The 16,049-nt window shown below is 40.3% G+C and overlaps 1 protein-coding gene across 1 annotated transcript; it reads right to left on the minus strand.

Moving 5' to 3' along the window:
• Window positions 1–1,267: 1,267 nt before the first annotated feature.
• On the minus strand, window positions 1,268–4,148 carry LOC131487361 (olfactory receptor 56A4-like). The gene has a single exon (XM_058688007.1). It carries the CDS (start codon window positions 3,619–3,621, stop codon window positions 2,614–2,616), a length of 1,008 nt encoding a protein of 335 aa, XP_058543990.1. The 5' UTR covers window positions 3,622–4,148; the 3' UTR covers window positions 1,268–2,613.
• Between the last annotated feature and the right edge of the window lie 11,901 nt (window positions 4,149–16,049).

Below are 16,049 nucleotides of genomic sequence, written 5' to 3' on the forward strand. Positions count from 1 at the left end.
AACTCTTTCTAGGAAGCCAGCATTACCTTGATTCCAAAACCAGAGACCCCACTAAAAAGAGAACTATAGATCAATCCCCCTGATGAACATGGTTGCAAAAATCCTCATCAAGATAGTAGCCAACCAGATCCAACAATACACTAAAAAAGTTATTCACCACGACTAAGTGGGATTTATACCTGGGATGCAGGGTTGGTTCAATACCTGCAAAACAATTAACATGATCATCACATCAATAAAAGAAAGGACAAGAACCATATGATCTTCTCAATAGATGCAGAGAAAGCATTTGACAAAATACAGCACCCTTTCTTGATAAAAACCCTCAAGAAAGTAGGGATAGAAGGAGCATACTTCGAGATCATAAAAGCCATATATGAATGACCCAATGCTAATATCATCCTAAATGGGGAAAAACTGAGAGCTTTCCCCCTAAGGTCAGGAACAACACATGGATGTCCACTCTCGCCACTGTTATTCAATATAGTATTGGAAGTCTTAGCCTCTGCAATCAGACAACACAAAGAAATAAAAGGCATCCAAATCGGCCAGGAGGTGGTCAACTTTCACTTTTCACAGATGACATGATACTCTATATGGAAAACCCAAAGAGTCCACCAAAAACTGCTAGAATTGATTCATGAATTCAGCAAAGTTGCAGGATATAAAATCAATGCACAGAAATCGGTTGCATTCATATACACTAACAATGAAGTGACAGAAAGAGAAATCAAGGAATCAATACCATTTACAGTTGCACCAAAAAACATAAAATACATAGGAATAAATCAAACCAAAGAGGTGAAAATTCTATACGCTGAAAACTATAGAAAGCTTATGGAAGACATTGAAGAAGACACAAAAAAATGGAAAAAGATTCCATGCTCCTGGATAGGAAGAACAAATATTGTTAAAATGTCGATACTACCCAAAGCAATTTAATATTCAATGCAATCCCTACCAAAGTAACACCAGCATTCTTCACAGAGCTAGAACAAATAATCCTAAAATTTGTATGGAACCAGAAAAGACCCTGAATAGCCACAGCAATCTTGAAAAAGAAAACCAAAGCAGGAGGCATCACAATCAGACTTCAAGCTATACTACCAAGCTGTAATCATCAAGACAGTATGGTACTGGCACAAGAACAGACACTCAAATCAATGGAACAGAATAGAGAAACCAGAAATGGACCCACAAACGTATGGCCCACTAATCTTTGACAAAGCAGGAAAGAATATCCAATGGAATAAAGACAGACTCTTCAGCAAGTGGTGCTGGGAAAACTGGACAGAGACATGCAGAAGAATGAACCTGAACCACTTTCTTACACCATACACAAAAATAAACTCAAAATGGATGAAAGACCTCAATGTAAGACAGGAAGCCATCAAGATCCTCGAGGAGAAAGCAGCCAAAAACCTCTTTGACCTTGGCCGCAGCAACTTCTTACTCAACACATGTCTGGAGGCAAGGGAAACAAAAGCTAAAATGAACTACTGGGACCTCATCAAAATAAAAATCTTCTGCACAGAAAAGGAAACAATCAGCAAAACTAAAAGGCAACCCACAGAATGGGAGAAGATATTTGCAAATGACATATCACATAAAGGGTTAGTATCCAAAATCTACAAAGACCTTATCAAACTCAACACCCAAAAAACAAATAATCTAGTGAAGAAATGGGCAAAAGACATGAATGGACACTTCTGCAAGGAAGACATCCAGATGGCCAACTGACACATGAAAAAATGCTCCACATCTCTCATCATCAGGGAAATACAAATCAAAACCACAATGAGATACCACCTCACACCTGTCAGAATGGCTAACATTAACAACTCAGGCAAAAACAGATGTTGGCAAAGATGCAGAGAAAGAGGCTCTCTTTTGCATTGTTGGTGGGAATGCAAGCTGGTGCAGCCACTCTGGAAAACAGTATGGAGGTTCCTCAAAAAACTAAAAATAGAACTACCCTACAACCCAGCAATTGCACTACTAGGCATTTATCCACGGGATACAGGTGTGCTGATTCAAAGGGACACATGCACCCCCATGTTTATAGCAGCACTATCAACAATAGCCAAAGTATGGAAAGAGCCCAAATGTCCATCAATGGATGAATAGATAAAGAAGATGTGGTATATATATAGAATGGAATATTACTCGGCTATCAAATGTATGAAATCTTGCCATTTGCAACTACATGGTTGGAACTGGAGGGTATTATGCTAAGTGAAATTAGTCAGAGAAAGACAAATATCATATGACTTCACTCATATGAGGACTAAGAGACAAAACAGATGAACGTAAGGGAAGGGAAACAAAAATAATATAAAAACAGGGAGGGGGACAAAACAGAAGACACCCATAGATATGGAGAACAAACTGATGGTTACTGGAGGGGTTGTGGGAGGGGGGGATGGGCTAAATGGGTCAGGGGCATTAAGGAATCTACTCCTGAAATCATTGTTTCACTATATGCTAACTAATTTGGATGTAAATTTTAAAAAATTAAAAATAAAATTTAAAAAATATAAAGTCCCTATGCATCATAAAAACAATTACCCACTATCAATTTCTATTCCCTGGGTTAGTTATCCATTTTACCTCTTACAACCTCCTCAGTAGTTTCTGGATTCCCTGCTTGATCTCTTTGGTCCTCACACCATAAACAATGGGGTTCAGAGCTGGGGGGATGAGGTGGTGCAGGATGTTGAGCAGGATGGGGACATCTGGGGGAATTCTCTTCCTGGCCAGGTTAGTGATGACCAGAACCAGCAGGACGGTGCTGAAGAAGAGGATGAGGATGAAGTGGGAACCGCACGTGCTCAGGGCCTTGGCCGCAGCACCCTCAGCCTTGATCCTTAGCACAGCTTTCAGGATGAAGGAGTAGGAGAGAACAATAAGGATGAGGTCAGAGCCCAGGAGGGTCCAGCCTGCCACAAACTGGTAGAGCCGGTTGAAGGTGATGTCATCACAGGAGAGTTTGGACACAGACAGGTTAGTGCAGATGCAGTTCTTGATGGTGTTCCCTGCACAATATCTGAGTCGGGAAGAAAGGACTGGAACAGGAAGGAAAAAGAGGCCATTCCGGGCCACAACAAATATGGTAGCTCTAACCACAAAATGGTCGGTGATTATGGATGGGTATCGTAGTGGGTGGCAAATGGCCACATAGCGGTCATAGGCCATGACCATGAATGTGCAGGACTCCATGGCAAGGAAGCAATTCATGATGAACATCTGGAGGAAGCAGGCAGAAAAGCTGATGGACCTGAGGTCAAACCAGAAGATGGCCAGAACCTTGGGGATGACAGTCAGGCAGAGCACGATGTCCAGCAGGGAGAGGAGGCTGAGCAGGTAGTACATGGGCTCGTGCAGAGAGGCCTCCAGCTGGATGGTGAGCAGGAGGGTGACGTTGGCCCCCATGGCCAGGAGGAAAAGGAGGCTGAGGGGCAGAGACAACCAATGCTGCCAACTCTGGTAGTTAGGGAAGCAGATGAGGAGGAATTCGGAGACTGGAGCAGTGGAGTAGTTGCTGGGTGAGGCCATGTAAAGTATTATGTACAAGTTAAAAATCCAGAGTCCCTTAAAATGTAGGACAAAATACATTAACATAGAAAATATGTGCTCTATATGGAGTAAAATTCAGGTTTCCATGGGCCTCTTAACCTATCTCAATGAAGTTTTTGAATAATCAATATCATCACCATCATCATCATCATCACCATATCAATATTTGCTGACATTAACTGAACAGTTACCATGTGCTACACATTACGCCGAATGTTTATATTCATTAGCACATTTAGTCCTTTAAATAAACACTTAAGAGTAATAGTATTGTTATCCTAATTTTCCAGATAATTAAAAGGAACAAAGAGGGGCAAACTTTTTTGATAAAAATTATACATCCAGTAAGTACTGAAGCCAAGTCTGTGACAAAAGAGTCTGACTCTAAAGTCTCTGCTTTCAGCCACTATACATTGTTTAGCCTCAACAAGCACAATTACTTAGTAAGCCCCACTTTCCTTCAGAGTTTAGGACTAGCTTATGGAGAGCTCTGTTCAGCAGAATACATGGAGGTCCTAGAAAAGCCCAGCCCCCTAATCCATATACTTGGACAGGGCCTGACTTCAGGGTTTCCAATTTTTATTCTTTAGGAAACATTGGAATGGAGGTAGGGCATCCCTTGACTCCACCCAAGAAGAATAATATCTTCTAGTACCAAACAGGATTTCACTTTTTTTTAAAGTTTATTTATTTATTTCGAGACAGAGAGAGAATGCACAGGAGGGGGGGAAGAGCAGAGACAGAGGGAGAGAGAATCCCAAGTAGGCCTCACATCTAGCATGGAGCCCAATGCAGGGCTCAAACCCACAAATAATAAGATAATGACCTGAGCCGAAAGCAAGAGTCCCACATTCAACCAACTGACCCACCCAGGTGCCCCAGGATTTCACTTTTAAAAGCACAGTGTTTATCACTCTTACTGGGTTATTTCGTGTTTCTCTTTGTGCTTTGTGCTCTCAAGAGTGCTTTCTTTGGTTTGGATTCCTTAGAAAAGTCTTACAGTTTCAGGGGTACATTAAGAGTCTGACTTGGGTTCAGGTCATGAGCTCACCATTTGTGAGTTCAAGCCCTGTGTTGGGCTCTGTGCTTGGAGCCTGGAGCCTGCTTTGGATTCTGTGTCTCCCTTTCTCTCTGCCCCTACCCCTCTCAAGCTCTATATGTCTCTGTCTCTCAAAAGTAAATAAATGTTTTAAACAATTTTAAAAAAGAAACACCTATGTATTTCATATTTTGGTGTACTGAGGATACACCAGTAGGTTCACCAAAGGTAGATTATGAGCTAGATAAATAAGTATGGTTCAAGTATATAAACCTATACAGGATCTATTTATCTGGTAAGCAGCACTGTCTGTGATTCCTTACAGCCAAAATCCAATTATCCTAGCTATATGGAATCTATGATCTGTATGCTCATATACTTTGATTTTTTGTTTCTTTTGTTGGGTACCATCTTATTTACCTCACTACTAAACAAAGAACAGAGTGGCCAAGTACTAAGAAGACTGACAGTAAGGGCTGTCATAGCCAAAGAAGCAGAAGAGAGTCAGCTAGTCAAGACAGACTAAAAGAAAGAGCTCAGGCAGCAAATAATCAATATAATCAAGTGGGATTATTGACCCTGCTCATCTGTCATATATGACAAATATCTTCAGAAAGAATAAATTGTGTGAGAGAAGGTGTTAGACTAGCTGTCAAAAAATATAAAATCCAAGGAATTTCACTCCAAAAATCCCAGACTTTCCAAATGTAGATTATATAATACACACACACACACACACACACACACACACACACACACACACACACACACTTTCTACTGATTATAGGGCTTTAAAACAAGCCAAGGATTCAGGAGCTAAAACTATAGAAGGAACAATTATGTATCAGTTCTGTCCTTCATTTTCATATGTGATTAGGAAAATGACTCTCAATGTGAATCAGAAATTTAAGAAGGATTGGGGCACCTGGGTGGCTCAGTCAGTTAAGCATCTGACTTCAGCTCAGGTCATGATTTCACAGTTTGTGGGTTCAAGCCCCATGTCAAGCTCTGTGCTGACAGCTCAGACCCTGCTTCTGATTCTGCATCTCCCTCTCTCTCTGCCCCTCCCCCATCGAAAATAAATAAACATTAAAAAATTAAAACAAAAGAAATTTAAAAAGGAAAGAAAACATAGTTACATTTTTAGAAAATGCTTGTCCTTTCCATGAACCTCAAGTTCTATATCCTCAGAGTGACCCACTCTACTTGAATAAGCAAGAAAATACTCAGTGCCTTACCTGTACCTGGTCTTAATATTATGCATACAAATGTATGCCATGGATTAACCAAACACTGGTATCCTAATTAATAGAGGAAAATTGACTTAACAACCCTTTTAAGACATTATAGTTGTGACTCTAATAAAGTTGATCTTACAAACAGTGGGAAAGAGACAAGAGCACAGATGAATGAAGCAATGTGATATGGTTCAAAGTTGGCCTCCGACAAGTGAATTCCAAGTCTGACTCTTATACTCATTGTATGATTCTGTGAGCTATTTAAACTCTATGATAGGGGAGCCTGGGTGGCTCAGTCAGTTAAGCAAGTGACTTCGGCTCAGGACATGATCTCATTTGAGCTCACATCAGGCTCTGTGCTGATAGTTCAGAGATGAGAGCCAGCTTCAGATTCTGTGTTTCCCCCTCTCCCTCTCTTCCCCTCCCGCATTCATGCTTGCTCGCTCGCTCTCTCTCAAGAATAAACATTACAAAAATTTAAACTCTATGACATATACATCCCTCATTTACGAAATAGATAAATGATATTTAACTTCATGTGTTGTGGAGAGAAAAAGGGGCTATGATCTCCTGAGGTCCTGTTAGGCCCAGAGACACAAGGAGTTGAGAGCATCAGAGGATACAAAAATGAGGCAAATCCACCTGGGGGAGAAGAAGGACTCTCTGTGTAGGGAATGGTAAGAGAAGAAACATCAATGTGGATGATCAGTATGATTGGTGGTGAGGTGCTAGGGGGTGATAGATCCTAAGTTCTTTGGGGGAAGCAAGCAGGAGAGCAGAGGGTCAGGAGACATGGTTAAGGTGTGCAGGGGCAGCCCTGTGAGGCCCACCTGAGGGGAGGCATTATCACATACACTGTAAGGAAGCCCAGAGAACTTGAAACAGGGAAGTGATGTGCTGTAGATGGGACACAGGGAATCACACAGCAGGGAGGGAGGCTTTCAGAGAGTCCTGAACAGTACAAAGGAAAAGTGATGAAGATCTGAATGCAGGCCATGTAGGTGGAGAAGAAGGATGTATTCGAGGTGTGGGGAGAACTACAGGATTTAGTGAAAGAAAGGATGAGCAGGCAGAGAGACTGGAGTCCAGAATGTCGCCAAGCACCTTTTAGTGATACACCTTTAGGGAAAAATGTCCTTTTCAGACCTCCTATAACACTGGTATTTTCTCCCAGGTAGCAATATACTTTTGGCTCTGTTTTAGTAAATTCCATAAGAGCTGGGACCATTTTTCCTCTCTTTCTGTATTCTCCTCAGTGAAACTGAGGCCTCCTAATGTGAGCAATGAGGACTTGTTGGGCATCTGGAACATTGTTCTGATATTCAGTATCCAGTTCCAGTACTGATAGACTGACATTTACAAAGGGGTGATCCTTGTGCTAAGTACTATTGACCAAACATGGTCTGTGATGATGATATACTGACAGTCTATAAAGGTCAGACAAGTCTTGAATAAACGAAATTACAAGAGAAGACTCAAGCCAAGACTGGAAAATGGAGTGACCACCTTGACTCATAGATGAATTTAGACAAGGACAGAAAGGAAGTTTCTCACCCAGCCAGGCACAGGACCTTGGTCACCCAGCCATGGTATGGGAGGGGGCCTTGGAGTCTACGGAAGTTTGCAAACACTTATGGACACAAAATGACTCAGCCTCATCCCTGAATGAAATAACAGCATGAGGTCAGTCCCTGCCACTCAGCCTTACACCAGATCTAAGCATCTTAGCAGGGTCAGCATGTACACCAGGCCCTATTGAAAGAGTTCCTTTTCCTTTATGTACTAGGTTCCTGGATTTCTCTGTCCTCTCATGATCTCCTTCCTCACAGTTTTCCTGCTTGGTCCAGCTTGAGACTCACCAGTTTCAGAAAGCTGCACTGCTGCTGTTTCTGGCTGCCAGAGAAAGCACTAAACTGACCCCTCCATGAGTTCTGGAGGCTGGTTTTATGAACTCTGGCTCCACTGTGCCCCCTCTCTTTCCATTGCTCCCCAGAGGTGGTGCCCTTGTTAAACACTTGGGCCCTCAGGCCCTATGGTCTATTTCCCAAGAGAACATATTGTAAAAGGCTTAATTCAGCATTTTCAATAAAGTAAGGGCAGGGGGCTCTTGGGGAGTCTAAATAAAGAAGCTCTGGGAAAAGAAGGGTAAGGAAACTGCATGATGAGAATCTTCTCAGGGAAAATTTATACGGATGCACCTGAGGGGAAGAAGTGAGTAAACTCTCCTCAGCCCTATAACTCCATGGAGGAGGTGACAGAGGAACATCCCCAGAAATCAAAGGAGCATGGGCCTCAGAGGAGCATGGACCATGGGCAACCAGGGGCCAAGGAACACTTTCCCTGTGAGCCCCTCTCCTGCAGTGGGAGCACCAGTGGTCTTGACACAAGCACATCCCTGGGAGGGGTCCTGTTTACACACATGTGGTCTCATGGCCAAGATTTTACCTTCATGGCTGTGCTTGGTTTAAACTCTGTCGCATAAGTATGGTTGCAGAAAGTTCAACTGCTAACAGTCTTCACCTTCCATAGGGCAACACTTGGCATTGCTTCCTTGGGGAACAAGTGGAACTTCCACCATTGCAGCCACCACTTTGCACTGATGCACAGTAGGACTTAGAAAATAGCCTTTCCTGTGGACCTTCCCAGATATGTCTTAGGATAGGGACTTTCCAGCTAAATGTAGGATCTTTGGGGTTTGGGGCACAGGAATCTTGGAAAGAGGAGAGCAAGTGGAGTCTGGTTCTAGGTCTCACACTTCTTACCCACAACTGCTGAAGAAGACATCAGGGCAGGAATGTACCTGGAAAATAATCTTGTTCCCTACATGCACTAACTACTCTCCTGGTCCCACCTCTGCCTTGCTTCTTGAAGGTCCTGGGGAAAGTGCCAAGGACCTTGTCAGCATCAAATAGAGTTGATAGATGTGCTAAATGAAGAAAACTCTTTCATTACTGAATTATCGTTCAATGAAAGAATGTTGCTGGAGCATACCATTTCCTCTAGGCAAAACACCCTGGTCCCTGAGTTTCTTATAAATTAATAATCCCTCTTCACTGTCAGATTATAGGGATATTGGTAAAGATCATTGGAAGCTTACATTTGAAACCTTGTTCTACGTTTCTTATGTTTGAACCCTTTTCTGGTTACTTTTCCTTGAAGAAGTTTCACTAGCTCTCAGAACAACAATATCCTTACCTGAAATATAGGCATACCAAACTTTCCAAAACAGATTTGTTGCAAGGATAAAAATTACTTTTACTTTTTCATTGAACAAACACTTTTACCCTACTTTGACAAAGCACTATATATTTGAAATATGTACATCAAGGAATGGTTTCTTCCACTTTAGAGAGGGAAACCAAGACTTTACATACAGCCACACCAAGGATAATGCTTGTAACAATAAAAACAAATCTTCAGAGTTCTTAATGTGTCATATTACTCTGAATATTACCTGATTTTTCATTTAATGCTTATAACAACCTAATGAGATACATATTACAAAAGGAAACAACTATAGTTACCAATTCCCAATAAGGAATAAAAAAATACATGTTTTGGATTTTAATGTGTCCCCCAAAATGATATATTGAAGTCCTAACCTTCAGGTACCTGTGAGTGTGACCTAATACAGGAATAAGATCTTTGTAGATCTAATCAAATTAAGAGCTACCAGTTAACACAAAGACTGATGAACTTTAGTTCAACAACCCCGAGAATACATCCCAAGGTCCAGTTTGGAATTTGTGTGTGGGTGGATAGTTATCAGACCCTATTCTTAGTGGGCCTTGAGTTTTGTCTCCTCAAACCAGAAAATTGCCATTTTTTGCTCCATTTCACAATGATTTCTTCAGGATTTGAAGTCCTCAGAGCAGAAGTAGCTTTAAACCCTGGCTTTCTCTCTCAGTTTTTACCTTCTAGATTTTGACCTTTCCTTAACTTTTCAGTACTTTCAAAAATATTTCTCTATTTTTTAAATTCAAGCAGGTTTTTTTAGTGACAATTTAACTGGATAAAAACATGAATATTAACAAGTATTTTATATACATACAAATTGAATAGTATATTATATATGTTATATCTATACTGTATGTATATTTACACAGCTTTCTGATATATTTTGTTGCTATTGATAAGTATATGACTGCTCAATTGGTATTCCTTTGTAAGTAATGAATCATCTCTTTTGATCTATTCAGAAGACTTCATCTTTAGGATTTTGGAATGTTAGCAAATGTGTGCAGATTTAAAAAAAAAAAATAGATTTGAGAGCCCAGAAATAAACCCATGTTTATATGGTCAATTAATCTACAACAAAAGAAGTAAAAATATACCACAGGGAAAGACAGTATCTTCAATAAATAGGACAACTATTGCAAAAAAAAAAAAAAAAAAAGTGGACCACTTTCTTACATCATACACAAAACTATAATCAAAATGGTTTAAAGACCTTTTATGTAAAAGCATAAAACTACTACCAAAGAACATAGGCATTAATCTCTTGTACATTAACATCAGCAATATTTTCCTGGATATATATATGCCTACGCCAGGGAAACAAGTGTAAAAATAAACAGGGACTACAAATCTTTTGCACATTGAAGGAAACCATCTTTATTTTTTTTTTGAGCATTAATTTTTATTTTGACTCAAAATGTATCTAAAATTTAATATGTAGATAATGTTAGGGCTATTCAAGACTTCAAATTCTTTTTTTTATTTTTTTATTTTTATTTATTTATTTTTAATATGAAATTTATTGTCAAATTGGTTTCCATACAACACTCAGTGTTCATCTCAACAGGTGCCCTCCTTAATGCCCATCACCCACTTTACCTTCCCTCCAACTCCCCATCAACCCTCAGTTTATTCTCAGCTTTTAAGAGTCTCTTATGGTTTGCCTCCTTCCCTCTCTGTAACTTTTTTTTCCCCTTCCCTTCCCCCATGGTCTTCTGTTAAATTTCTCAGGATCCACATAAGAGTGAAAACATATGGTATCTGTCTTTCTCTGTATGACTTATTTCACTTAGCATAACACTCTCCAGTTCCATCCACGTTGCTACAAAAGGCCATATTTCATTCTTTCTCATTGCCAAGTAGTATTCCATTGTATATATAAACCACTTCTTGGGGCGCCTGGGTGGCTCAGTCGGTTAAGCATCTGACTTCGGCTCAGGTCATGATCTCACGGTCCATGAGTTCGAGCCCCGCATCGGGCTCTGTGCTGACAGCTCAGAGCCTGGAGCCTGCTTCGGATTCTGTGTCTCCCTCTCTCTCTGCCCCTCCCCCATTCATGCTCTGTCTCTCTCTGTCCCAAAAATAAATAAAACGTTAAAAAAAATTTTTTTTAATGGGCAGAGGATCTGCCTAGACAGTTTTTCAAAAAATGCATACAGATAGCCAACAGACACATAAAAAGATGCTCAACGTCACTAATAATCAAGAAAATATAAATGAGAACCACAATGAGATATCACCTCACACCAATCAGAATGGCTAGTATCAAAAAGACAAGAAATAACAAGTGTCTGGAAGGATAGAGAAAAAAGGAATCCTCATGTTGGTGGGAATGTAAATTGGCACAGCCACTGTACAAAACATTATGCAAGGTGTTAAAAAAATTAAAATAGAAATACCATATAATTTAATAATTCCACTTCTGGGTATTTACCCAAGGAAAACAAAAACACTAAAATTCAAAAAGATTATGGCACCCATATGTTTATTGCAGCATTATTTACAATATCCAAGATATGATAGCAACCTAAATGTGCATTGATAGACAAATAGATAAGGAAGATGTGGTATATATATTATATATACAATAGAATATTACTTAGCCTTTAAAAAGAATGAAAGGGGCGCCTGGGTGGCGCAGTCGGTTAAGCGTCCGACTTCAGCCAGGTCACGATCTCGCGGTCCGTGAGTTCGAGCCCCGCGTCAGGCTCCGGGCTGATGGCTCGGAGCCTGGAGCCTGTTTCCAATTCTGTGTCTCCCTCTCTCTCAGACCCTCCCCCGTTCATGCTCTGTCTCTCTCTGTCTCAAAAATAAATAAACGTTAAAAAAAAAAAAAAAAAAAAAAAAGAATGAAATCTTGCAATTTGTGACAATATGGATGGACTTAGTATTATACTAAGTGAAATGAGTCATATAGGGAAAGATAAATACAATATGATTTCATTTATATGTGGAATCTAAAAAAAACAAAACAAATGAATGAACAAACAAACAACAATAAAAGAGAAACAGACTCAAATATGGAGAAAAGCTAGTGGCTGTAGGATGGGGAGGGGGATAGGTGAACTATGTAATTCCTTTGGCTGAGAAAAAAAGATGCTGGTACAAAAGGAAAGTGAAGGTGATGATACTAACCAAGGCAGTATTTGTCCCACAATAGGAAAGACATGTAGAGAAGTGCAATCTTACAGTCTCAGAAAAATGTTCTAGCTGATAGTGGTTGGCTGGACAAACATAGTGTACAGACTTCCTCAGACTCCTCCAAAGGCAGTAGCACGCCTGGAAGTCAAGGAAACTGCTCTCACCCAGCTCTGTGGAAGCACAGCACATGGACCATAAACAGACTTCTTTTGGCTCCATCTACAGACAAATCAATATTTACTTTTTCAGAAGCAAGCACAGGTCTAAGGAAACTCGCAGCCTCTTTCTCAAACAGGACACAGTTCTTAATTCTGTTATAAACATCCAAGTAAAGACAATAAATTTAGTAACTTTGTGGAGGAAATCCACCAAAGTATATCCTTCCCTGGAATATTAACTCATCAGGTCCCCCTCCCCCTGTGTCCTAACAGCAATGTCTCTTGACAGGCCACAAGAACTCTGCATAAACTCAAGGACTGAGCAGAAAATGCCCTGCTCATTTGAGTCCCATGTCAGGCTCCTGATATCATCCTAGCAAATCTCAGGGCAGTTTTCAGGAATATGTTTGGACAGTCCAGTCCTGAGGACTGGATCTGGAGGCATGGGTATTCAAATCCCTGTACCCATCCACTGATCCAGCATATCAAGGTCCCTTTCTTCATTCATACCACTGATATGGGGGTGACTGGAAAACATGAAAGGGACCTCAAAGTTCCTCTTTTCTTCTCTTTATAAGCCTAAAATAAAACCTGATGATCTACTTAATGAGGCTTCTGGTGGAGGCAAACAAACAGCAGACCAGGCTCTAGGGCTGACAATGTCTCAGAGAGACCAGAAGAGCCACAAGATCTCCAGAGGTCTCCTACCACTCTCACCCTTCTCACTACACAGCTTGGAGTTCAGCCGACAATCAATGTATATAAATGACAGAGACAAGCCTAAGTTTACTAGAGTTCTTCCTCCTCCCAGATGCACAGATAAATTTACATTTTCCAGGATCACCTATAGTTAGATGGGACTATACGACTGAGCCTGGCCAAAAAGATAGCATGTACCTCTTCCAGGTACAACCTTTATAGCCTCCTTGGTGTGCCCCACCTCTGGCCAGTTGCACATAATCCACTAAAAACATGAAGCCCTAGAAAAGATGGAATGATACAATGGAGGAAGCTAGGTCCCTAAAATACAGCATGGAAGAGAGCCTCCCTCCATATGCATTGGATGGATGTTGTCAAAAATAAAGTTGTATGTGTTAAACCACTGACACATTGGAATTGTTCATTTCAACAGCTGGCAAGTGATCCTGAGTAATGCTTCAGACAATGAGGAAACTGACATCCAATACTAGAAAGATTACACAACAAGGAAAGCTGACATGGCTACTAAATGGTAATTCTAGGGGAAAGGTTGGAACAATTGACAAAAATTGTATGTGCTTGCAATTGTTGATCCCATTGACAAGTTATTATGGTAAGTAGATGACCTTAGCAGAAAGTTGGCCAGTCTTCAAGCATATATTACTGTTGATAGACACCGTCCATAGATGTGGAGTTTTGAAGAACTGTCCTACTACTTGGAAGGTCAAAGTTTCAGAGAAAGTTTTAGATTGTCTTTAAAAAACAAAGACTCATAGAAACCAGCACTGAGAAGAGAGTAGATTATGTGTACAGTTGTCTTACTCATGTCCAATGGCTTTAGATAGACACCATTACCTACAAAGGAGTGGCATGGAAAAGACAATAAGGAAACAAAAGAAAAATTTTAAATTATGCTTAGGAAAATATGTGGGTGTGATTACTAGTCCATGGAACTGCCCTGATACAAATAGATCAGACACCTGTTTGTTTTTTGAGGATGTTTATTGCCAAAGATACCTGAGCTTGGCTTTTAAAGAAAGTTTTTATCAAGAATTAATACAATTATTGATCTTAATATTTTATGAGCTAGAAGCAGCCTCCAAAAGCAGTAATGCAAAAGAAGTCACACATTCCAATGCCTGTGTGATATAATGCCATGGAGAACACTGATGAAGACGCAACCCCCCAGAGACAGAACTAGAGGTCGTAGATACGATGGAGAGTTTCACCCAGAGAACATAACCAGTGTCTAGTTAGGGAACTTCCACCACTTCAGTGGGTAAAAATGCTGCAGTGTCTGCCCCCAAAATATTCCAGCATTACCATGAACAAGTTCCTGCTAAATGAATTCCATGCCTCGCTTCCAACTGGGAATCTTAATGACTGGTACCAGTGTCTGCTCCACCATTACATATGTGGTAGGAGGAGGAAAATGGCCTGTGAGGAATCATATCAGGACCTGATGGAGAAGACACTGCTCAAGATCTTGGACTTTGTGTGGCACACAGTGACTGCATGTGAGCTTGGGTGGTCTCCCTTGGGAAGAAGTTAAGTATATATTACATGCAAGAGTCTCTCTAGTATCATTTCTCTTAAGAGATGAATATTCATGGGGCGCCTGGGTGGCTCAGTCAGCTGAGCAACTGACTTCGGCTCAGGTCACCATCTCACGGCTCATGGGTTCAAGCCCCGTATTGGGCTCTGTGCTGACAGCTTAGAGCCTGGAGTCTGCTTCAGATTCTGGGTCTCCCTCTCTTTCTGTCCCTCCCCTGCTCATTCTCTGTCTCTCTGTGTCTCTCAAAAATAAATAAACATTTAAAAAAAAATTTTAATGAATATTCAGGGGCACCTGGGTGGCTCTGTCAGTTAAGCATCCAACTTCAGCTCAGGTCATAATCTCGTGGTTTTTGAGTTCAAGCCCCACATCGGGCTCTGTGCTGACATCTCAGAGCCTGGAGCTGCTTCAGATTCTGTGTCTCCCTCTCTCTCTGCCCCTCCCATGCTCACGCTCTGTCTCTGTGTCTCAAAAAAAAAAAAAATGAATAGATGTTAAAAAAAATTTTTTTTAAGAGATGAATGTTCAATGATGCAGCCTCTCCTGTAGGCAGTTGGATTTATGTGAGGAATGTGGCCAATGGGATGATAGAAAAAATGATGTAAATCTTTCCCAGATTGAGCCCCTAAAACCTCCTACAAGATCTTGAACATTCTCTCTCTTTGCTTGTATGTCAGTCAGATTCAGAAGTACCTGTTGGAGATCCCTGAGAGCTTAATACATGGAAAATCCACATATGAAAGATGCTTCAGGCCCTAAATGTTGACACGAAGCAAAGCCCCCATATTGGAATGGGTTTAGATGAGAAGTAAGCTAGTTTTGTATTAAATTACTGTGATATCTTTGTTGTAATAACTATCTTTACTAGCTTTTATTAATTCTATATATGGTGGGTTTTGACGTGCATGGTCTTTGCTATCTGTAATCTGGAGCACAAAAACTTCAGAAAACTACATAGCTGTCCAGGAGAAGTCTAAAAATATATCTTAATCCCTAGACAAAGTGATAGAAACAATGGATTTAGTTAACAAACATGCCTGATTTCTCTCTTGATTCTGTTAGTTCAATGACCATTAGTATTTTTACCTTTCTGCTCAATTGTAAAATTGGGAATAATGATAATTCCAAAAATTATAATCATAATTTCTCTAAAAGTAGTTTACCTCTTGGTAACTATCTATGCTAATTACTAACATGTTAACGACACACAAAGCACTCAACTAATTTTTGGTTGAGTAGATGAAGAAAGGAATAAATGTTATTATTATATACAGTCCTTAGCCAATATTGCTAATGTAACTTCTTATTAAATACTGAAATACATTCTACACTTATGAATACCTGATTCATGTCATTGATTTGATTTTTATTTTGGATGTCACTGAAGAAAAGAAAATCAGAGTATA

This window comes from Neofelis nebulosa, chromosome 10 (assembly GCF_028018385.1).
Source record: "Neofelis nebulosa isolate mNeoNeb1 chromosome 10, mNeoNeb1.pri, whole genome shotgun sequence".
Lineage (NCBI taxonomy): Eukaryota > Metazoa > Chordata > Mammalia > Carnivora > Felidae > Neofelis > Neofelis nebulosa.